At 47.0% G+C, this 22,801-nt stretch overlaps 2 protein-coding genes across 2 annotated transcripts; both read left to right on the top strand.

Annotated features, from left to right (window-relative positions):
* Positions 1–2,475: 2,475 nt before the first annotated feature.
* Positions 2,476–7,105, top strand: tnfaip6 (tumor necrosis factor, alpha-induced protein 6). The gene is made up of 6 exons (XM_067260249.1): positions 2,476–2,678; positions 3,786–3,923; positions 4,897–5,058; positions 6,110–6,338; positions 6,500–6,540; positions 6,865–7,105. The coding sequence occupies exons 1-6, from the start codon at positions 2,492–2,494 to the stop codon at positions 6,984–6,986; spliced, it is 879 nt and encodes a 292-aa protein (XP_067116350.1). The 5' UTR covers positions 2,476–2,491; the 3' UTR covers positions 6,987–7,105.
* A 1,170-nt stretch (positions 7,106–8,275) lies between these two features.
* On the top strand, positions 8,276–22,712 carry rif1 (replication timing regulatory factor 1). Its single transcript, XM_067261109.1, has 35 exons — positions 8,276–8,388; positions 8,569–8,647; positions 8,789–8,885; positions 9,078–9,208; positions 9,320–9,414; positions 9,576–9,765; positions 9,901–9,993; positions 10,087–10,225; positions 10,567–10,718; positions 10,813–10,924; positions 11,026–11,202; positions 11,850–11,960; positions 12,427–12,489; positions 12,962–13,065; positions 13,277–13,363; positions 13,611–13,684; positions 13,802–13,982; positions 14,148–14,255; positions 14,379–14,528; positions 14,617–14,716; positions 14,825–15,080; positions 15,182–15,227; positions 15,388–15,590; positions 15,734–15,827; positions 15,928–16,056; positions 16,172–16,314; positions 16,406–16,495; positions 16,584–16,644; positions 16,794–20,207; positions 20,324–20,452; positions 20,716–20,802; positions 21,002–21,117; positions 21,219–21,372; positions 21,492–21,615; positions 21,770–22,712. The coding sequence occupies exons 1-35, from the start codon at positions 8,276–8,278 to the stop codon at positions 22,045–22,047; spliced, it is 7,680 nt and encodes a 2,559-aa protein (XP_067117210.1). The 3' UTR covers positions 22,048–22,712.
* The last annotated feature ends 89 nt before the right edge of the window (positions 22,713–22,801 follow it).

Genomic DNA, 22,801 nt, shown 5'->3' with positions numbered 1-22,801 from the left:
ATGCAATGTTAAAAATGGCAGACTCGTTTTTGAATGAGGTTAGGCCTATATTACATTGCAAGATGGTCAAACAACATATGATGGGCAGTTATCCATCATATAGCACCCCCTGTTGGTCAGTAGACGGTATCTCATCTGTCAACCATTCAAGACCACAAATCCTTGTCTCACGACCTGCTCTTGTCTCATGTCGCCCTCTACTGATGGAAAAGTATGTGAGAGAATAATAGTGGCTTACAGATGACATAACACTAAATAAATCAATGGAAATTAAGTGCTTTGTGTCATCTTTAAATACTTTTGGCTTTCGTCGGTCGAAACAATAAAATTAGCCGACGTCCCGGATACTCCCTTTAACACCCTTACAGGAGGATGAGTCTCTTCTTTCAGCATGAGCTGAGAGGGGGTGGCAAACAAGAGGGGCCCTCCTCCAAGGTTAAGGGAGGGAATGGAAAGAAAGTGTGATTAGGCTCACTGTCTTGCTGCCATATGTGGCCTTGCCTAAGCGGTGTGTGTGTATGTCTGTGTGTTTATACACTGTATATGAGGGCGTGTGTGTGAATTCATGCGTGTGAGTATATGCTATGTGTGTGTTAGGGCTGAGCACCACCTCCAGATTGGCGCATGGCAGGATGTTAAGTCATGGAGTGGCAGTCAGTGGGCAACTCAGTAAAAATAGTAAAAAACACGCCAGAACAAAGACGCCCTTATCCCTCTCCCCTGTGTGTTGAATGTGTAGTGAGTGAGCAATACACCACACATGCCTACACACTCTGGACAGTGACATGGACACAGCCCAGGAACGTGTTTGACATATGTGGGAGGATGTAATTACATTACAATATATTCAAAACAGCTGCCATTACTCAGGGAAATTCACTGCCTGTGTGGGCAGCTCATGTTGATCTGAAAAATACTTTTTTTTTTTCTATCAAAGGATTCAGACTTTATCAGTCTCAAACAGTAAGTGGTATATATTGCTCTTAGCTTCAAACACTATTTGGTTCTGACTGTGAGCAACACTGAGGCAGCTTTTCTAATTGATTGATTATGTCTTTTCTTTATTCACACAGAGAAATTGAGACATACTCGCAGTACCACAGATGTTATGGTGTGGTACAGAGTGTACCCAAACGCAGCAGAGATACAATTAGGTGATTTATTGGGTGTAGTCCTGAGTTGTGGTCTTGTTTGGTGAATCAGCGGGTCAGCAGGCAGGGACTGGGTTCACGGATGGTGATCCTGGGCACAAAGAAAGCAGGGTTACAGAAGGGAAGTGAATCAAGCAATGCTTGAGGGTCAAAAGCGCATACTACCACAGTAGCTGTGACAACGATCTGACGAGGAGTGGTTGGAAAGCCGGGTTGAGGTATGCAGGATGATGAGGTAATGGGCGGCAGGTGTGTAGGGTCTAGGCAGGATGATCCAGGAGAACCAACAGGGGGTGTAAAAGGGACAGGGACCAGGCCGTGGCCGTAACAACAGAAATTGACTATGTCAAAAGCATTGATTATACAGCTGTGTCATATTTATATTATTATAAATGATATCATATTTTATAATATATTAATATAATATTTCTTCTTTGTTCTAATATTAAGTCAAAACTCAACTAATTATAGTTCAACAGTTTCAACACTAGGAAATGAAATGAATAGCCATGACAAGAAAAGTCTAAATTACAATAAATGTTCATGAGCCAAAATGTCCATCTCTGGGTTCAACTGAGAGAGTTTCGGGAATTAAGAAGGTATAGCTCATTTCCTGTCTGTTCTGGAACCATTTCAGAACAATTTTCATCTGATCTGTACCCACCCTTATTACCTGAGGTCATACAAAAATATGCTCATTGAAGTGTGACCACAGGGATCACAGATATTGCGCAGGCTTGGCCATCAAAGTGACCTACATATTTACAGGTCACTTTTTTTCTGTCATGCACCCGGTGTATTCAATCCCTTTTTAACACCAGCAAAAAGTACTAGCACATTGGTTGAAACAGCTCATTATTACTTTCAGAGGTGTTTACCATATGAAAACATCATCTAAAACACATGTTTGCCTTCATCAGATATTTACAAATATAAATACATATATTTAAATATAAATATTATATGATACAAATATTTACTTATTCTTATACTCTTCACACTGAAGTTTCCATAGCCAATAGGATACATGACATTCCTTTAAATAATATTTGAGTTTCAGTTTGATCAACACAATAGGCTACTCTTTGATCGAACATACTGTAGAGATAGTGTCCAGGCTATATCAACTCATGGCTTTAACTTAACTATCAGACATGGCATCTGCCATGATTAGTGTGTGTTCATGTGGTGGACATGATGGTACACATTCTCACTATTTCAAACACCAAATCAGGTCCCTAATGGTAATTTCCAGGGTTGAGGAAGCAACGTCGCTGACTTGACGCAGTTGAGAGAGCGCGGCGAAGGGCAGCAGCTAACTATTTAAGGCCAGTCGCCAAATGAGCAGTAAGCACAGCGCGCGGTGGCATCTAGCAAGAACGCAGAATTTAAGCTGCCCTGCGCACAGGGAACGACACAACGGAAGGATGCGCATCTTCGCTGTCGTCTGGATCACTGGTTTCCTCATGAAGGAGGCGCAAGCCTGGGGCTTCAGGAATGGGATATTTCATAACTCAATTTGGCTTGGTAAGGCTATGAGGTTTGGCGATTTGATCATGTTTTCTTAACTTACAGGTAGGCTACAATTATTTGAAGTTGTTGTGGAATTCTTGAATAAGTGGGGTGTCAAAGAACACATTCAGTGGGGCTTGATTGTTAAAAGAGGAATTTAAACAAGTCATGAGCAAAAAGCTTTTTTGTAAAAAAAATAATTGGTCAAAGCATTCTTGGTGTGTTTGTGTGTGTATGTGAGAGCGAGAAAGAGAGGGAGAATGTGTGTGAGAGTGGGGTAGGGTACACACAGTAGGAGACACATTTATAGACCGAGCTCTACTTGAGACTGTCGTGTAAACACTGGGAAATGACTTCATTTTGTCTGGAAGACATAAACCCACACACACACATACAGGACAGCAATGAGTTAACTACTTCTGCAAACTCATTCTTTGTTGTTTTGTTTTGTCTTTGTTGAAATATCATCAATAAGATTCGAATTGTCATGGACCTAGTTGAGTGTAATTTACATTGGACATTGGCCTGATTACGTTCTATTTAGACTTAGTTGTTTGGTCACCGTTGTATCTGACAGTCCACATCCATTTGATGTTGCTTCTGACAGAATTAATGAGTCAGGCTTGCTCATCAGCACATCTGGCACATAAACTGCATGTTTACAGAACTGCATCACATGACTCTTTCCCCTTATATCATGTAGTATATCAGGGGGTCATTTGTAATGGACTCTTTAGTCTTGTTTTAGGGTCATGCATTCGTAATATCAAAACAGGACCAACCAAGAGCACTAGGGAAAAAAGCCGGGAGGCGGGGAGAACTAAGAACTGTACTAATAATCAACTCCTATGAGTGTTTTAATTCACTTTAGGTTAAGCTCTTCAGCCTGAATCCCAGTTTGTTGGTTTGTTCTTCTCAGCAAGTTCTTCTCTCAGTTCTCCTCTCTCTTCTTGTAAAACAGAATCCCTCTAACCTGTTTCCTGTCGCCTGGAGACGTCTATTTGTGGTTGAAGCAGAGGGACACTACACAGACACTGGGAGCATATCTCCTCTTTCTGCCTCGTTGATGCTGATAGCACTGTTGACGGACATTGTTTTTTCTTTTCTTTTTTTACTGGACAGAGCAAGCAGCTGGGGTCTACCACAGGGAATCACGCAAAGGGAGATATCAACTGACTTACATGGAGGCCAAGGCTGTGTGCAAGTATGAAGGAGGAAAATTGGCCACTTATGAGCAACTGGAAGCTGCACGCCAAATAGGTATGTAACACACTCAGACTCAACACACAGCCATACAAGCTGGCAAACAGACACACACACCTCTAGACAAACACACATACACACAGTCACACACACAGAAGTGCACAATTCTTCCAATAACTCAGATACAGGCTTTAAACATAAGTAAAATGTTTGAGTGTTTACCCTTTCATTGATGACATCACAAACAACACAGCCTATACTGGGCCACCATGTGGTCCAGCAATGGCAGGGAAGGGTGCTTGTCTACCTTGCTTCTTTCTCCCACGTCTGCGGGTTTGGTGATGAATTAGAAAGGAAAGGACTGCCACAGTATGAGTCATGTTTGGGGGAAAAGAAAACAGTTCATTTCAGTTGTGAGTAAAAATGTAAACCAAATTGTTGACAAGGAAAGATGAAAGGTGAAATGCAACAAGAGGCATGTGACTGCCAGATTGTTCTCCTTGGTATTGTTAACACTGAACAGTCTGGTTCACCAGTTTTGTGAAGACCTGTTAACACGTACCTTGCTAGGAAATTTTACTGTTTCCATGCAAGACAGATTGAAAACAGGCCTTGGTTCTGGCGCTGAGAACCCCACTCTGTGTCTCTGTGATAAAAGCTTTACCCCATGGCAGAGTTTCTAGGAGGTCTGCCTTTATCTGCTCTTCCTTTCCTGTCTGTGGTTCACTGATTGTTACTACAATCAGATGGGAGTCCATTATGTGGCTATATGTTGCTCCCTGCCCCCAAAACCCACACCCACATTAAGAATCACTGAAGGGCACATTGGTCAGACGCCATGGATTTCCAAAATGTTTTATTTTGTATTTCTTTTTGAAGGGAAGTTAAGAACGTTTTTACATTTGCTCAGCTAATCCACATAAAGTGGAATAACAGAAAATATCAATGTAAAAGGTGCTAGGCAATTAGATGGTTATCAATACATTTGAAGTCATCCCATGCTTAACTCTTTCTCTCATTCCCTCATTAGGCTTTCACGTATGTGCCGCAGGATGGTTTGATAAAGGACGTGTTGGCTATCCCATTGTCAAATCTGGCGTCAACTGTGGCTTTGGGAAAGTTGGTATCGTTGACTATGGCTACAGGCTGAACAAGAGTGAGAGGTGGGACGTGTATTGCTACAACCCAGACAGTGAGTAAAGAGCATGACAAATGATGTTAGAGTTTAGTCAACGCTGGGTGTGGATTTAATTGACCGTAAATGGACCATGAGTCTCCATTAGATATGAATGAGTGTATGTTGTTACGGAGGGTGAGGTTAGGGCACCCGGCAGTCAGAATGGAGTTTGTGTGGTTCCATTATATTCATTTACTCCACCTTGTGCAGAAGCTTGTGGGCTGCAGTATCCAGCCATTAGAAAGATGACGGGAAGAAAATAACTAAGAAACAGGCAGACCTATGAGAGAGAAAGAGTTCTATCTGAATACTGTAATTCCCCAGCTATGCAGACAGACCAAAGCCCAAATTCCTTTTAGTTGTCAGCGGGCCACTAAAGACCAAGAGATACTAACATTAGGATTACATTTCACGCAAGATACAAGAATATTTACATTCCCTTCCCTGTCTGTATATTTGAAAATATTTTTGAGGTATGGTAAAGTTTCACGATTAGCTCTCAACTGATACTTCTTTGTCAGCAAGCAAGACAGAGTTGGAGCGACCTCACTTCAAATTAATGGTTTTTATGATTAACATACTATACAGCAAGCTTTACAGCACATAAGGCAGTTTATTGGGTTCTCGTTTTCCCCCACACTAGCACACACTACTTACATTTTAAATGTTGTAAGTATAGGGATTGTTCATGGAAAAATTCCAGCAGTTCCCAATTAAATATGATGTTTCCCCAATACCAGTCTAGAGGACAGTACGTTTTTCATTACATTTTCTTTAGTCCACACATGTTGTTGATTTTCGTCCTTCAAAGGACAATAGATTCTCTTTTCCCTTTATAAATTGTATACTGTGTTCTCATGCAAGATAAAACAAAGTTTACAAAGAGATGTACAAAGAGGTGTCCATTACATAGCAGCGGGCTAAGTTGATTCATACATTGTTAATTAAAACTTGACAGAAGAGACATATGGTTTTTAATATTCATATTACTAATAACTTTTTTATGGTCTCCCTTCCTGATCTCTTCCCACATTGCTCTTTCGCCTCCACCCTCTCTGTCACACAGCAAAGGAGTGTGGTGGGGTTCTGACAGATCAACAGAAGATCATACAGTCCCCTGGTTACCCTAACGAATATCAGGATGAGCAGATTTGCTACTGGCACATTCGTGTGCGATACGGCCAGAGAATACGCCTCCACTTCCTGGAGTTTGACATAGAGGATGACATGTCCTGCCTGGCTGACCACCTGGAGATCTTTGACAGCTATGATGACATCTTTGGCTTTGCCGGAAGGTGAGTGGCATAATTTAGTTTCTCCTGGTTGTGTCTTTGCCCTCTCAGTGGCCACCAGTATTCTACATAACATCAGTTATTTTAGTATCTATAGAGAGCATACTTAGCTATCATGTTGCTCTTGCCCTTTATAATCAACTAAACCTGTTCCTATTTTATAGGTTCTGTGGTGATTATTTACCAGACGACATAATTAGCACAGGTATGGCATCATCATGTTACTACTTTATGAATCCAGTTCACATGTACCACTGAAGTCCTTGTGTTTTTGCCGGGCAAAAAGAGAAATATTCTTTCATTTCCTGTCAAATGTAATTGTTCTGAAAAGCTGTTGATTGATTTAGCAGGAAGGCTTGCACTTATGCTGGGCTCATGTAATTATTGGGTGTATTGTAAACTATGTCAATATCTCAAGTTATATTCCACAAACTCTGGGATAAATTATTTCTGTACAATAGCTCAATAGGTTTCACCTGTTTCATGTATAAATAACCCTGTACCCTAAATCTTGTTTCTATGCCAACAGGAAACGTCATGACACTGAAGTTTCTCTCTGATGCATCTGTGACTGCAGGAGGCTTCCAGCTCCAGTACACAGCCTTTAACGCATCTATGCTTTCAGAGAGCAACACTGATTATTACACTTGACCAATGACATATTGGAGTCAATGTACTGTATGTTGTTGTAGTCGTTAGCCATGTAATTAATGAGTATTTGAAGTTCATAAAATACATAAATAGTTCTGTATTAAATCCATAACATTAAATACGCCATAATCATGTGCTCTGTGTGACTTTGTGTTTGATGTTAACCTGTTTGTCCTGGTTGCTGATGTGCTCTTGATATTCTCTTGGGAAATCTTTCATAGGCCACAGTTGTTCAAAAACAGATAAACGTATCGTGTAGGCAATGGCATATGCTGCACAGTGCAATAGCCTACGTAAAAAAAATTATCGATGAAAATGTTGAACAATAACTAGGCCGATTTTGTCATGGAATAGCATGTATTTATATATTGTATTGATTATTTTTTAATGCAAAGGGAACTAAATGATTTCGTACGGGTTATGCACGTCGTTCGACTTAATGGGGCGGTCCCACTACGTCAGGTCATAGGTGATCAGCGTGTTAGTTTCGCGCCAGCACCACAGTGTCTACGCGCGGACTACTTGTAGAGGAGGATAATCACAAACCGAAGGAAATAAAGATAATATAATCGGGTTCTTCTGTAACAGGTCTGGCTGTTGCTCGTGTGTATTGCTAGTATATTACCGGTGTTCATGATATCGTTGTCTGTATGCATCTGGCCTTCTGCACGAGTGCCGAGGTAAGGAAGTTTGGCTTGCTTTGTTTTTATTTTCGCGCGAGGGAAGGGAATCACTGACAAGACAGTAGCCAACCTGCTAGCTATCTAACTAGCTCGCTAAATAAAGCTATTAAGTAATGAAATTAAGTATTTTTTGCATTGTGTGGTAAAACGTGGTGCTTTACGGTTACGACCATGAGTCATATCGACACCCCTATATGGTCAAGTGACTGCATGATTGCCTCCTAAGCTAACTAGCTCTAGCTCGCAGGAGCCAATCATACTGTATTTTTTTGGTATTCCATGTATCAGATTAGGCTAAAGTGTGTGAGATTACACGCCAGACAGCTATTTGGTCTTCTATTCACACAATGCTTTGCCACGTACCAATTACGTACCCACGTATCCCAAATTGGTGCGTGGTAAACATTTACTTTGAGCTAGAAGGCCAGCAAACTAGTCAGGTCAAGTTATGGAAGTCTAGTTTTGTTGCTTGTTAAATACAAGGTACCCCTTCATGTCACTTGCTGTCTATATGAATGGACATCTGCTGTGGGTTGTAGACTCATTGCAATCCCCCTTCTCTACCTCCTCTACCCACCTGCCTTTAGTGAACGGAGGTGAGCAAGGATGATGGCCACAGTACCCCAGACCAGCTCGAGCCTCCTCCCGCTTCTGGAGTCCTTGGAGGACAGCAATGTTGGACAGTCGGAGCAGACGGATGCCTACCTCACCATCGCCAAGTAAGTACACTCCTGGAAAGAAATGATGGTGTTTGGACATGGAATTGGTATGCTATCAAATATATTTTTGATACCATTTATTTATTTCACAGAACTGCCCGGGTGGACAGTCAGTTTCTACTTTTATGCTGTTGCTGTTTGACGCTTATGTTTCAAAGCTCTCTTGTTTTTCGTCTGCAGCCGCATCAATGGCGAAGAGGGGCGACAGTTCCTTCCCGCAGTCGTCAAGCACTTTTCGCGTTTGGGCAAAACATTACAGGTGAGTCTCTACTTCATGGTGTTGTCCACACATCACGAGACATGCAGCTAACGCTGTCAGCCTTGTTTGACCGCTTTTGAATTCTGTTTTTTTTTTTATAAAGTCAAGATGATAATGTCAGTTTTATTGTTCTTATTCTAGACTCACATAGCCAGTCAGAATGTGGAGCTGAGCCAGGCTGCTTTGCAGGCCCTGGGCTTCTGTGTGTTCCACAGTCATGTCGTGTCAATCATCCCAGGTAGGTGCTAGGGTTAGGGTTGCAGGAGTGATCCACTGGCTCACAGTTTGGGTGATGGGAGTTCTTGTTTGTATATTTATGAATACATGTTTTCGACGTTAATTTCTTTGATATCGTAACCCATCTGTTTAGTGCTGACTCCTATCCCTTGTCCGCATATCTGTAATGTTTATAATTCTTTTGGACTATCAGCAAGCTTTGCAGAGGAGCTCCTGTCAGCACTTTCTTCCCTGGTGGTGAAGTCCACAGAAAAGAACACATGTACTCGGGCACTGTGGGTCATCTCCAAACAGAATTTTCCTCCCGAGGTGGTTGCTAAAAGGGTGGGTGGACAGACTTTCAAGACTCATGTTTTTGCTGTTGTTTCTAAAGCGATTAAGGTGATTTTCTCCAAATCATAAAAGTTGACTTGTCTGTTTTGTTGTTGTTGTCAGGTGCCAGAGGTGCTGGAGACCCTTGAGAGTGTACGGACTCGAGAGGACATCCAGTCTATCGTCATGGAACATGAGGCGCTAAATGTTGTAATTAGGTAAACAAACCAAACTGCCAAACATAACGATTCATATGTTATGGTCCTGACTAAAATGACCTTTTGCTCGAGAGGGATATGTGTTCTACATCTGTTGTTGCGTTTAATGTTCAATATACTGCACATTCCCGACACCAACCCACTCACGCGTGTCTGTGTAGGTTACTGGAGCAGGCTCCAGTCCAGATGGGGGAGGGTGCAGAGCGGTGGGCTAGCCTGGTCATCCCACTGGTGGTCCACTCGGCCTCCAAGGTGAGGCTCCGTGCAGCAGTCGCCATGGAGATGGGCATGCCTCTGCTACTGGCAAAGCAGCAGGAGGTGGCGGCTATCATCGAGCCCATGATGTCCACTGTGAGTTTCATATCCTGTGTCTCCTGTTTGCCTGCGTGTGTGAGGAGTGTTCGAACAGCCGCAAGATGGCCTGCAAATGGCTCATGCTTGCTTGTGAAGCTTGTCCTCATCTCCGTCTTCTGTACGTTTCCACAGAAGCTCATCCCTGAGCTCCAGAAACTCTTCTCCTCCAAGAACGAGACCAACGTGCTGAAACTGTGGCCTCTGTTTGTGAGGCTCCTGGGCAAGGTATGGCGTACGAGCTGATGACGGGCATCACCAAGAGTCCGTCTGAAGTGGAAGGGGTTGCGCTAAAGCAATACTTTGTGTTTACTCACACAGCTGCTCCACAGAGGAGGGCCGTTCATCAACTCCCTGCTCCACCTGGAGGAACTGGGCTTCCGTAGCTCCTCCCCCAACGTCAAGAAGATTGCCTTCATCGCCTGGAAGAGCCTCATAGACAACTTTGCCCTCAATCCAGGTGACCACGCCAAAACATCCCTTTGTTTATCGCTTTGTGTGTTTCTTCAAAGGGATGTTTCCCATACAGTCCAGTGTCTTTTCGAACTATGTCTATGACATCCTCTCCAGTGCGTGTACAGACTGTTTCTCCCTGTAGACATCCTCTCCAGTGCTCTTAGACTGTTTCTCCCTGTAGACATCCTCTCCAGTGCTCTTACTGACCATTTGTCCCTGTAGACATCCTCTCCAGTGCTCTTACAGACTGTTTCTCCCTGTAGACATCCTCTCCAGTGCTCTTACTGACCATTTCTCCCTGTAGACATCCTCTCCAGTGCTCTTACAGACTGTTTCTCCCTGTAGACATCCTCTCCAGTGCAAAGCGCTTAAAGCTGCTGATGCAGCCTCTGAGCTCCATCCAGGTCAGGACGGAGGCCCTGCTGCTCACCAAGCTGGAGGTCTGGTGGTACCTGCTGGTCAAGCTGGGGCCCAACATGGCTGCCAACTTTGAACAGGTAAGAAGTGTGAGGATTGTGGAGTGTTAAAAACAGATTCACAGGTGACGTAAGCGCTTCAACTCCATCTGTGTCTGAAATCGTGTCGTTGCAGGTGGGTGTGCCCCTCCTACAGTGTACCCTCGGCCTTGACACTCCCTCCCCAGCCACTCCAGCCCGTAACTCCAGTCACAGTGGAGTTGTGGGAACATCTACCCCGAAAGCAGGTACTGTCCTCTCACTCACCGGTCCCCTACCAGGGGACTACCATAACTGCCACAGGCTGTTTTTTTCTAATGTCTGGTCACATTTCCTCCTCCACCTCCAGGCACCCCAGGCTTTGGCAGCCCTGCAGTCACACCTCGTATGAATCTGAATAGCAGTATCCACCCTGTGCAGGCCTATCCCTCCATCCAGCTCCTGGGCCTGGAGATGCTGCTCCACTGCTTCCTGGGGCCAGAGGTCACCTCCACCGCTGCCAGGAACAAGCTTGTGCTCGGCTTGGGTGCGTGACTCACCGCTAAATCCTCATGTTAGATCAGCCAAGCTGACGTGGAAGAAAATGTTGTCCATCTCCGCCAATAGTGTGGCGTCTCTCTGTTTATGAGATTTACTGATATTTACCAGTCAGCTAAGTGGAGATGAACACCAAAACAGTGACTCAGGAATAGCAAATAGATTCAAAGACACAGATGTGGTCTGTTGCAAAGTCTCTGAAGTGTGACGGTCAGAAGATCTAGTTTTATAGGGAACTTAAAGATAACAAATGAAATACAACCAATAGGTGCTTTTACAAAATTAGGCATACTCACAACCACAGACAAGATCATCATATCAGTCAGGCTCAACCCATAAGTAGGCCTCTTTCAGCCAGGGGCCCCAAATACCTCTCAACCTTGGGTGCCAGGCTCTGGATGGCTCATACATGATCTCTTACAACAAACTGATGTATCGATCACACTAAGGACAAGATGACCTGTACTCCACAAATTCCCTCTGTAATCTATGTGAATCATTACAGCTAGTACAAATAGTACAAAGTCTATGAATTAGTAAAAATATAGTACTACTCATTGGAATGAACATTTCTGGAAATGATCCTTCAATTTGATGGCTTTGATTGATTGGCTTCCTGTGATTTTTGACTTTCAGAACCTTTGAGCCACACCCTCCTTTCCAGCCCGTCGTCTTTCACCAAACATGCCTTGCTGCTCACCTCATTGGTACGAGACGGATTCATCACCATCGGCAAAAACGCTCCAGGTATCTGCTCTGCAGCACGCACGCGCATCTCTGCTGCATCTCTTCTTACTGAGAAACCACAGGGCCAGCTGCCTTTTTTAGTTCTGCCTTCCAGCTAGTGAGATGGTTTCATTCACTGAGCTGGTGTCCCTCCAGGAGCATGGCTGGGGTATGACGTTTTCTAGGACAGGCAGCAGTAGGGGGGGGGGGGGGGGGGCGGACACGGCTTGGCTGCTCGCTTGCTGCTTCATAAAGGGAGGCTTGTGGGGTCGGTTTTGGTCTCCTGGTCGGGTATTGCGGAATGGGGGAGTTCGCACTGATGGGATCTGTGGATTTGAAACAGACTTGGAGAGTTGCTCGGGGGTTGAGGGAGGGGGGAAAGTACTTTGAATTGTGTTCTGTGTGCAAACTCACAGGAGGGTTCTTCGGTGTGCTCTTTTTTATTATTGGAAATGAGTCATGTTTTCTCTCTCTTCACTCCTTCCAGATGCCCTACTCACCCTCCTCTGGAAGCACCTCGTCAGTTACGTCAGCTCAACCATAGACGCTGGTAAGATGCCAAGAGTCTGCCTGATGGTTCCCTAGGATACAAGAAAAACGACCCCTCAACCCTTCATGCAACATTCATATCGGTGTTGATCCATGTATTGTGGTAGGCTGTCCTACAGGGCAGGCTCTTGAAGACATGGGCCTGCCTAGCAGCACCACAAAGAGCACCATGGCTGGGTCTGCCTCCTGTCCTGGGGGGTGAAAGTGAGACCCTACTCCCCCCCCCAGATCTAGACCCAGTCCCACTATCATCAGTTTAAGTCTGAGCAGAAAGACTTGAGGGTCTGGCCTGCTGTGACGAGGAGATTAATCTGAGGGGCTGGCCCCCAATGATGACCATCTCCAAAGTCCAAATCCCCTGATTATGTACATTTTTATGAAACAGTAAATGGAAAAACAAGACATCCTTTCTAAACGACCAAAGTTGTATGAACCCGAATATTTGACGTTTTGATCAAATCCCTTTTGAACAGCTGGCCACAAGAAAGATCGTCACGGCTGCGAGGTGCTCACGCTGGTTCTCCAGGCTCTCCAGAGCGTCGTCACCTCAGAAGCCCTGCGGGCCCAGCGTGTGTTGGTGAGACCTCCCTCTCCCCTGCACTAGACTTGCCTCCATTCCACGTCTGCTCCGCAGCTCTCTCTAATGTCCCATGCTGCAAGTTAACTCCATCCTGGCTGGCCCGCTGTTCCAAAACTCCACACTTCAGCTCGTAACACTTGAGCTTTTTAAAAAGGGGGTGCTTCAGACGCTGCCCGGTCGTGACTCATGCTGCTTTCACTGTACTCAGGGTCTTCTGGAAACTACGGTGAGGGGCATTCCTCAGAGAGTCCTTGGGTCTGCCTCCTACCAAGTTGGCAAGATGGATGTGCTGAATGTGAGTTTCTCAATCGCCTGCTCTTGGCCGCTACGGTCAATTATGTCCTGTATTCTTGGACGTGCACAAGCTCAGCTGGACGGTGGCCCTGGGGCAGCCGGCTGCCTTTGCACTGGAGCTTGGTCCAAGGTTGCCTGACGGACGTGTTATTTGGCAGTTCAATCCCTCTGAGCCTTTGTGTGTGTTCTCTGTACTCTTGTCTCGAGTGTGTGTGTGTGTGTTGACTGGTGTCCTGCTGTGACCCTAGGGAACCCCGGCTCTGTTCCTGATCCAGCTGCTCTTCAACAGCAGCCTGGTCCCAGCCTTCGTGGAGGAGGAGAGGTGGGGGACCGGCTCGGAAACATTTGTCTTAAACGATCCGTTCATCTGGAAACGAACGAAAGGTCGGCTCCTCGCGGTGTTCCATCAGCTGTTCTTTATATGCCTGTCCCCCTCTAGGTTCTTCCTGTGCCTGGAGACCTTGGTGGGCTGTGGCCTGTCTGGCCCCACGTCCCCTCTGGCGTTTGGGGAGGCGGTCCTGGGCGCCATGGGGCGCGCTGCATGTGTTCTGGACCACAAGGAGCAGCTGTGGAGGATGTGGAGTGTGGTGGTGAACCCCTTAACCGACACCATCACACAGGTACGGCGATGAGGATGATGGTTTCATCCTTAAAGCTCCGTGGCCTTTAGAAGTGTGCTGTCACCTACCAGTCAATTCAACAGCAGTTTGCGACAGATAAAGAAATCAACAGCACAACGGGAAAGATGGGGGCGTTTGGTTCTGATTGGCTGATCTCTCCCCCAGACTAACGAGGTGAACCAAGGAGATGCGCTGGAGCACAACTTCAGTGCTGTGCACACCGCTCTGATGTTCCCCATTACCTACCTACTCCCTGGCAAGCCTCTGCCTCAGGTCAGTCACTGAAGGATGGTGCCATAAGAGACATCTACCCTTTGCTCCAGATGTTATTGACCTCACACCTACACAAATATGTAGATCAGTGTTTCTTCTTTTACACGCCCTGCCATCCTCCAGATGTCCCAGAAGTCTCTGCTTTCCACCTGGTCTCGGCTGTACACGGTTTTCGCTCGCTGCTCTGCCCTAGTGGCCACTGCTGAGGAGAATGTCTGCTGTGAGGAGCTCTGTAACAAGATGGCTGCCGTCCTTGACTCAAAGGCATTGATGGTGAGTGCAATAGGACTGCTACGCCCTATCAATCAATAAGCTGCCTATCAATAACAGTTTATTTATTAGACATGGTTGCCTCTTTCAGACTCCTCCTACAATGGATGCAGTTGTACACATCCTCCTAGTCATCATTGAGAGTGTGGACTTTTCTCCCTACACACCACAGTTCCAGCAGAAAACGAAATGTAATGACTTATTATCTGTTGACTATGGTATTGTTAGGATTGATAATGACGCTTCCTCTGGGTGTCACCAGAATCCTAATGAGCTGTTTGCTGGTCCCTCTGTCCCAGCTCCCCACACCCCCCAGCCCTGGCTGAGGAAGAAGAGAGCCCTGGGGAACCTGTTCTCCTTCCAGACTCTTCTGGTCCGGGCCCTGGAGACCTTCACTGCCCTGGAGGACCCTGAGGCGGCCAGTGAGGGAGCAGGGTTCACCCTGGTCTCCATCTTGTCTTGTCTCTTTACTAACTTGGCTCTGGCCACAGCCATCCATGAAGCCCTTGTGTCCCTCACCCAGCCCCTCACACAGTTCTACCAACAGGCTTATGGGTAAGGATGGGCTTTTGAGTTGTCATCTGTCGTCATAGGACTGTCGTCATAGGACCTCATAGTCTTATGATGTTGTATACCGTTTCTTCCCTTTTATGTAGGTCCCAAAATGAGGAGCCAAAATTCTCATCAAACTTATCTGCAAAGGTATGTGTGTTAAATTCCCGTATTAAACTGGAATTTTTAATTCCCCAATTACACTTCTCAACATTTGAGAAGCTAAACTCGTGTAGGATCCCGATATAACATTTTGTTCACGTTTGAACCTAGCAGTTGTTAGTTTCTGACCGGGTGTGTTTGTCCCCAGTTGGACAAGCTCCTGGGCGACATGCTGGGCTGCTTCCAGACGCGCTCAGCCCTGGCCTACGACAACGACCTGCTGGGTCTGCTGGCTCCACTGCTGTGCGTGCTGTTCTCTCACAGGAGCAAGCACGTCCGCTCCCTCGTCACCCAGTTCTGGAACGCTACTTTCGCTAACACGCTCGTCCTCACCTACCCTGACCAGCTCAAGTAAGAATCTCCTTTTTCTTTTTTTTCCCTTCTCCAAATAAAAGTTGACTGCAGCAGATTGTATTTTTTATTTTATTTTTTGGAATGAGGTTTCAATAATGAAGTGTTCTGACGTACATATTTTGTAATGTCTCTGTTGACAGACCAGTCCTGAGCCAGGTCAAGCATAATACCCCCATTATTCTACCTGGCTTTCAGTCAGTTGATGTACCAGATGAGCTCAATGGACAGGAGTCGGTGAGTGTTTCTATGTACCACACAGTAAGCTTACATATATATTGTTTCTCCTCTTACTACTAAGTGTTCTAATGGAATCTTTTTACTGGTTGTTGTTTAGAGTGAGAGCTCTCAGTTGGTGACCAAACTAAGTGGAGTTCAGGTGTCATCAGTAGGGAAGAGGGACTCTCTTTTGGCCAGGGCGGGGGAGCTGAAGGAGCCCACCCCCAAGACCTCCAAGCCTGTCTCTGTAAGCCTTTCTGCTGGGCCGTTGATCTCTGATACTGTGCAACAAAAGAACCCTAAAACCCTTTTATTTATTAACAATCTGTCTTATTAATTTTTTAACAATCCAATCCCAATAGACAAAGCTGGACTTTGGGTCTCCCAAGCCTCCACGTAGAGAAGTTCTGGAGGAGGAGGCCTCCATAGACTTTGTCTTCATCCCCCCTGAGACCAAGCAGAGAGTCCTGACAGAGCACCAGAAGGAGGTCAAGAGGATGAAAAGGTCCGACGTCAACAGTCACCTCTGCTGCAATGGAAATCCTTTTATTATCAGCGTGTCAATATTAATTTGCTGTGTTGTCCTCTTGTTAAAGGGTTGACATTCCTGCAATGTACAATAACCTGGATGCCTCCCTTGATACCACAGCCTTCAGCCAGTACACTCAGAGCCAGGAAGAGTCCATGTAAGTGTATTTGGATCTGTGTCTGCCATGTGGCCTATTTGTTACGGCAATCATTTAGGTTTTTAAATAATGAAATTATCTATTTCAGGGACAAACTACAAACAGATGAGCAAGCTCAAGATCCTGCCAAGGATAGTGGCAACACAGAGGTAATGACGAACACCATAAAGAAAAAAAACTAACATTCACAATTCAATTGTGTGCTCTTACCATACATTTTTATGTATCATGGCAAACATCTGGAAGCTTTCTTGCCTCTTCCAATGCATGTTTTCAAATTGCCTTCAACTCCATACAGGATCAAGAGGAGAACATGGAAACAGAGGAGGTCCCTGAGCTTCTGACGAAGGACCCCCAGGAATACAGCAGTCTGACTGCCAACGACCATGTGTCCGCAAGCCCGGTGCAGGACCAGGGTCCAGCCGAGATGCTACCAGAGTCTCCAGATGTTTCCATGGAGGAGGCCCACGGACATGTACCAGTGGAAGACCCTGTTACAGAGCCCACAGCCTCCACCAGCCCCAACGTCTCCACCTCCCCCGACGTAGTCTCGGGCACCCCTCAACAGTCCAGCAATAGCCGCCGGCAGTCCTTCATCACCCTGGAGAAGTATGCCGAGGGGAAACCCGCCAGTCCCATCAGTGTGACGAAGTTCACAGGCCCCCTCGCCAGGACCTCCAACAGCCAGGACCCCTCTTCCTGTTCCCCCCTCTCTCAGGCCTCCCTGGCAGACACGGGCTCTGACTCACAAACCCCCCAAGCCAGACAAGAGAGGCTGAAACACTCCGGGGACATTCTCCCAGATCAGCAGTCTTCACAGCAGGAGAAAGAGTACAGAACGAGTCCAAACGAAAATGAGCCCGAGGTGAAGATCCCAGAGAAGCGGCCCAGTGAAGCCACGGAGGATGAGGAAGATGTCATTCCCGATACCCAGGCTGAAGAGGAGAGGAAGGAACCTGTGGTGGAGGACGTAGAGGCCGACAGCCAGGAGGAGGCTCTTGTGGAAGATCCGGCGTGCTCGCAGTCACAGGGTGAGCCCAGAAGGTCTGGCCGACGCAGGAGCAGGCCACTGCTGCCAGGGGAGGACCCAGACAATGTGGAGGAAAAAGAGAGACAATCGACAAGTGGGAAAGGGCCGAGTCAAACTGATTCACAAAGTACACCACACCTTGCGGCTGACAGCCAATCTCAGGGGAGGTCTAGTAGGAGCAGCAAGCTGGCTGTTGAAGTGGTGGAAGCCGGAAAACCACAGAAGAAAGCAGCGCTCAAGGACGGGAGCCAGTCCAGCCAATCAAATTCACTGATGGTTACTCCCTCTCCTACCACGGAAACCAATAGCCAATCACTTAAATCGAGTAAGAGAGTCAAATTGTTGGGTGATTCAGAGCTGGTTAAAGACAAACGCACTAAGAGAGGTTCTACAAAGGAAGAACTTAGTCAGAGCGCCTCTGAAAATGACAGCCAGTCTCAGGGCAGGCGCAGTCTAAGGAGTAACGTAGCTAAGGAAGTAGGCCGAGTCACACGGAGTGGCAAGTCTCCCAAGGAGCAAGGGTCCAGCCAGAGACGCGTTGCCACGCCGTCCCAGTCAGAAAGCCAGTCTCAGGGTAGAACTAGCCGGAGAAGCAAGATGGTCAGCGACTCTGAGGAATTTGACCTCATAAGCCAGAGTAAAAAAGAGGAAGCTGCGCTCAGTCAAGGTGATTCCCAAGTGGTCACGCCATCTTCTGCCTCTCAGAATGAGAGTCAGTCACAAGGTCGAGCCAGTAGAAGCAGCAAAGTGGTGAGTGAATCACAAGAGCGGGTCAAAGATGAACCCAAGACGACCAGGAAAAGTGGCACGGATGATGAGCTAAGCCAAGGTGACCCTCAAACGACCCCGTCTTCGGACAGTCAACCAGATAGCCAATCACAGAGTACACCAAGTAGGACAAGCAAAGTGGTCGACCAATTGGAAGAGCTTGTCAAAGACGACTCTGGTAGAATTGAAAGTACAGATGACAAGTCCAGTCCGAATGATTTTCAAACGAGCACACCTTCCTCAGTCTCTCAGCCCGATAGCCAGTCACTGGGTATCGGCAGAGAGAGGAGCGACGTGTCTGATGACACAGCTGAACCTGACAAGAGCCAGGATTTGGTCGGTGACACACCAGAAAAACCATGCCCTCAGACTGACTCTCAGCTAACTCCCTCCAGTCGACCTGATGGGCAGACAATGGGCTGTAGGCCCCGGAGGCTCAAGCTGGCAGAGCAGCAGGTGAATGCTAGTTCAGCGCTTACTGTGGAGGCCCAGAGCTCTCAGGTCATCGAAGAAGCAGGAACCCCAGAGTCCTCCCTAGGTAGGGGCCGGTCCACCAGACGGACAGCATCCCAGGCCCTGTTGTCCAACGTGGAGACCTCCGAGTCGGATGGATCCGAGGCCAGAGAGTTAGTTCAGAAGGCCAAGAAGAGAAGCAAGAAGTGCAAGTCTCCAAGTCCACTTAACGTAGAATCAAACAGGCCTACGCCAGATAACGAGATTCAGATGGATAGCTCTGAATCTTCTCAAAAGGCTGAACCAGCGATCATACCTATACGTTTAGCATCTTTGGCAGTGTTGGTGTCTAAAGACCTTCCTGGATCTCAAGATGCAGTGGAAGTAAGTGTCCCTCTGGTCTCTGAGAACACCGTAGAGGACTGCCTGGCCGACAACCAGATCCACACGGAGGGAGAGTTCTCTGAGTCTGTTGACCCCGTTGTTGTCCAGGAGAAGACGGAGAGTGAGAACGCCCAACCCTTCTCACAGACGAGACCTGCCGTGGAAGCAGACCTGACTGTGAAAGATCTGCATGCCCGCATGTCCCCTCAGAAGTGCTCAAAGGGCCAGTCAATCCCGGACACTACGGTATCTCAGGTGGACGACCCCGGGAGGTCGGACACTCCCGTGCCTTCCAGCGTCCTCCTCGACGACGTCTTTATGGATCCCAACGAGGTCTGCGCTCCTCCGCTGCCCAATGGAATCTCGTCGGACTCCTCCCCCTCCAGCGACCCAGGGGAGAAACCGAGCCTTAGTCTCCAGGTGTCTCAGTCTTCAGAGGAGAAGCTTGGAGACATGCCCCAGCCTGTGGAGGTCGTGGCTGAGGAACAGGTGGGCGACCTGGATGAAGATCAGCGTGCATCTACCGTGGTTTCAGAGGAGGACCGCCGGTGTACTGGCATCGATACGTCAACGGAGGAGGTCCCGGCAACGTGTTTGAATGTCTTAGGAGGAGAGCAAGATCAGTACACGTCTATTAAGGAGAGCCTTCCAGAGACTGATGGTCGCTCCATCAGGACCCGAGTAGAGGTGGGGGGAAAGGCTCAGGCAGACCGAGATGCACCTCCTCCCCAGGAGAAAGATCCCGCCTCGGGGCTGGGGTGTGAAGACGAAGCTGGAGAAGAAACCCAGATAGACAACCACGACCTCGACCTGCCTGCGGGGGCTGTGGCGGACTCTGTTGCCCCTCTGGCTGATGTCCTTGCAGCCCCACACCCGGAACAGACCACAGACGTGCACCAGGACTCCCCAGCCAAGCAGAGGGGCCTGGCGGGCCTAGGGAGGCCGGAGGTAGGCGACAGTCCCAGCAGCAAGACGAGGGGGGTCTGGTCTCCCACTGCTTCCCCTTCCACCAGCATCTTGAAGAAGGGCCAGAAGAGAGCCTTGGTGGAAGTGGAGACCCCCTCCCCAATAATCAAGGTAAACCGATTGGTTTGTCACAGGGAATACTTTGTCAATCAAAAGTTCCATTGACACTTTTCTTCCATACGTTCTTCATGCATTCATCGAATTTGCTCCGTCTCTTCTGCTTTCAGTCTAGAAGAGTGTCTTTTGCTAACCCAATCCAGCACCAGGAGCTGGCAGATGACATAGACCGCCGGAGCCCTGTCATCCGAACCAGCTCTCCCAGATCCAAGTCCCCCAGCAGTATTCCACAGCCTAAGGTATATACTTCATGTTGTATTGAATCATCATTATAAACTATCCACTGCTTCTCTTGGTTAACCAGTGTTGATGCCAGAGATCCATGCCTAGATGGGTCATGTAATGCCTGTTATTTAGTGTTTCTTGTTTTTTTACATACATTCTGGTCATGGAGATGTCTGCCTGTACTGTGTTGGGACACAGAAGAACTTGTCTTGCTTTATTTCTGGGAACACTGACTTGTGACCCTTTCAGCTGAAATAGCCTGCCATTTGTGTTGCAGTACATCACGACTCCTACAAAGGGCCTACTGAACTTCAGTCCTCGCAACCTTCGAAGCCCTGGATACAAGAGCTCCAAGAAATGCCTGGTATGTGGCAGCCCTTAGAGGGAAGCCAGAAGTACCCTGCTAGATGTCTTGACATGAGTTAGGCATGCATAATCAATGGGGAAACAAGGTTCATGTACCACCCTATTTACAAAACGAAACGGGTACATTTCCGGAATGACTGTAGATGCATGTAGACTGCAGGTGTATGATGTAATGGTGGAACTTTTGTTTAATTCAGATTTCCGAGATGGGCCAGGAGCCACTGGCCATCCCCAAGGACTGTGTTTACCCTGCCCTTGTCGGCTGCTCGACCCCTGTGGAGGCTGTGCTGCCCCAGATCACCTCCAACATGTGGTGAGGACCATGTCTTTTAAAAAGCAGACAGGTGGACTCTACCACAGCATGTTTAAAAAAAACATTTTTTACCTGAACATTTTTCCTGTTTATTTCTGCAGGCCCCGTGGTTTTGGACAGCTTGTCCGAGCCCGAAATATCAAAACAGTTGGAGACCTCAGTTCTCTCACACCCAATGAAATTAAGAAACTTCCTATCCGTTCTCCCAAAATCATGAACGTTAAGATGGCACTTAGGACCTACCATGAACAGCAGGTATGCTTCTTTTTTGGGGTCTCTGTCATCGTTGAATGTCGAAACTTATTTTTTGGATGGTAATAGCGTATAACACCTATAATGACCCGTGGTTTCCTTTGGCTCACTTCCTGCTGAAGCGTAAAGGTCGTGGTGATGAGCTGAAGAGCTTCGATGAGATGGAGAAGATGGCCTCGGAGCTGGAGGACATGAATGCCCCTCCCAACCAGGAAGATGACGACAAGTCTACAGGAGAGGCTCTCGGTGAGTTCCTCCCATCGAAAGCGTTGTTGCGGTCAAATCTTTTCCACAATTCGAAAAAATGGCACCCAGGTTCTCGGAACAATCCATTCCATATCCAGCCTCAATCAGTAGTTGGCAGTGTTAAAAACTCAAGGTGTCTTGTCTCTCTCTACAGCCACAGAGTTATTGGAGGAGCCCCTGGCGGTGGGGCAGGGAAACCCCCGGCTAAGCAAGAGGCCCCAGGACGGGGCCCCAGAGGGCCCGCTGAGGGAGGTGAGGACCCAGGGTCTTCTGTCTGAGGTGGAGGGGCTGGGCGCTCAGATGACCGCAGAGTCGCTGGGCCGGTGTTCTGCAGAGCAGCTGCTTCATGTGCATGACCAGCTGGGCAGCATGATGAGGAGGGTGGTGGTCCAGCTGCAGACCAGGCTGACTCAGAGGGAAGGGCAGCTCTGAGGGAACCTCCTAGCTGGAAAGAGCTGAACACCTTACATGCAGCCTTTAACCTGATCCTGGATGTCCACCCCTTGTTTTCCTGGAAAGGATTAGGCAGGTTTTCTGGACTGGGCCGGTGGATATAGACTGGGCTGATCCAGAAACCCAAATATGGATTTTAATGAAATGTACTTCCTGATTATTTCCTCATCTCCTCTGGTGGTTGAGGAATTTTTAACACTTGCCCTTTTTTCCTTCCTGAAGCAACAGTAGGCGACTCTGTAGACGGTCTCTTAGCTGAGTGCTGAGCCAGAAACTTTTTACCAAGTGCTTGTAAAGGGATGGCAATTTTCTTATTTGAATAACAGAGATAAGAATGTATCAAGTTCTTTGATACTAGAATTTAAGGTATTGCCAAGTTATGATTGTGTGTGTGTGTGTGCGCGTGTGTGTACATATGTTTCTTATATACCTCTGTTGCGGTTAGTATTCCACTATTACCAGTATAATGCCTACGTAAGACACGTCATGCATATTCACTCTACCACAGGAACCTTAGTAGGAAAGTTTGTATATTTTATATTTGATCCAAGTGTCTTTACTGTTACATTTGTCTGTCATTCACAAGATGGTAGTACAAAGTTTTATTAAGGAATTCCTGAATGTGTCAATAAACGATAACATTTTATCCCTTGTCATGCTTGCTTTATATTCTATATTGGAGCTAAAGGACATTCAAAGCACCTCCAGCAGACGGCTCAGGATGGTGTACTGA

The sequence above is a fragment of the Osmerus mordax genome, chromosome 2 (assembly GCF_038355195.1).
Source record: "Osmerus mordax isolate fOsmMor3 chromosome 2, fOsmMor3.pri, whole genome shotgun sequence".
In the NCBI taxonomy this organism is placed as follows: Eukaryota; Metazoa; Chordata; class Actinopteri; order Osmeriformes; family Osmeridae; genus Osmerus; species Osmerus mordax.
Note: the sequence above shows the minus strand (reverse complement) of the source record. Positions and strands in the feature narration are given on the sequence as shown.

Coding starts and splice junctions, on each gene's coding strand:
- rif1 (XM_067261109.1), top strand. CDS start 8,276: ATGATGGCCACAGTACCCCAGACCAGCTCGAGCCTCCTCCCGCTTCTG. Junction 8,389..8,568: donor GCCTACCTCACCATCGCCAA/GTAAGTACACTC, acceptor TTTCGTCTGCAG/CCGCATCAATGGCGAAGAGG. Junction 15,591..15,733: donor ACCTACCCTGACCAGCTCAA/GTAAGAATCTCC, acceptor CTCTGTTGACAG/ACCAGTCCTGAGCCAGGTCA.
- tnfaip6 (XM_067260249.1), top strand. CDS start 2,492: ATGAGCAGTAAGCACAGCGCGCGGTGGCATCTAGCAAGAACGCAGAAT. Junction 2,679..3,785: donor TCATAACTCAATTTGGCTTG/GTAAGGCTATGA, acceptor TTTACTGGACAG/AGCAAGCAGCTGGGGTCTAC. Junction 3,924..4,896: donor GGAAGCTGCACGCCAAATAG/GTATGTAACACA, acceptor TTCCCTCATTAG/GCTTTCACGTATGTGCCGCA.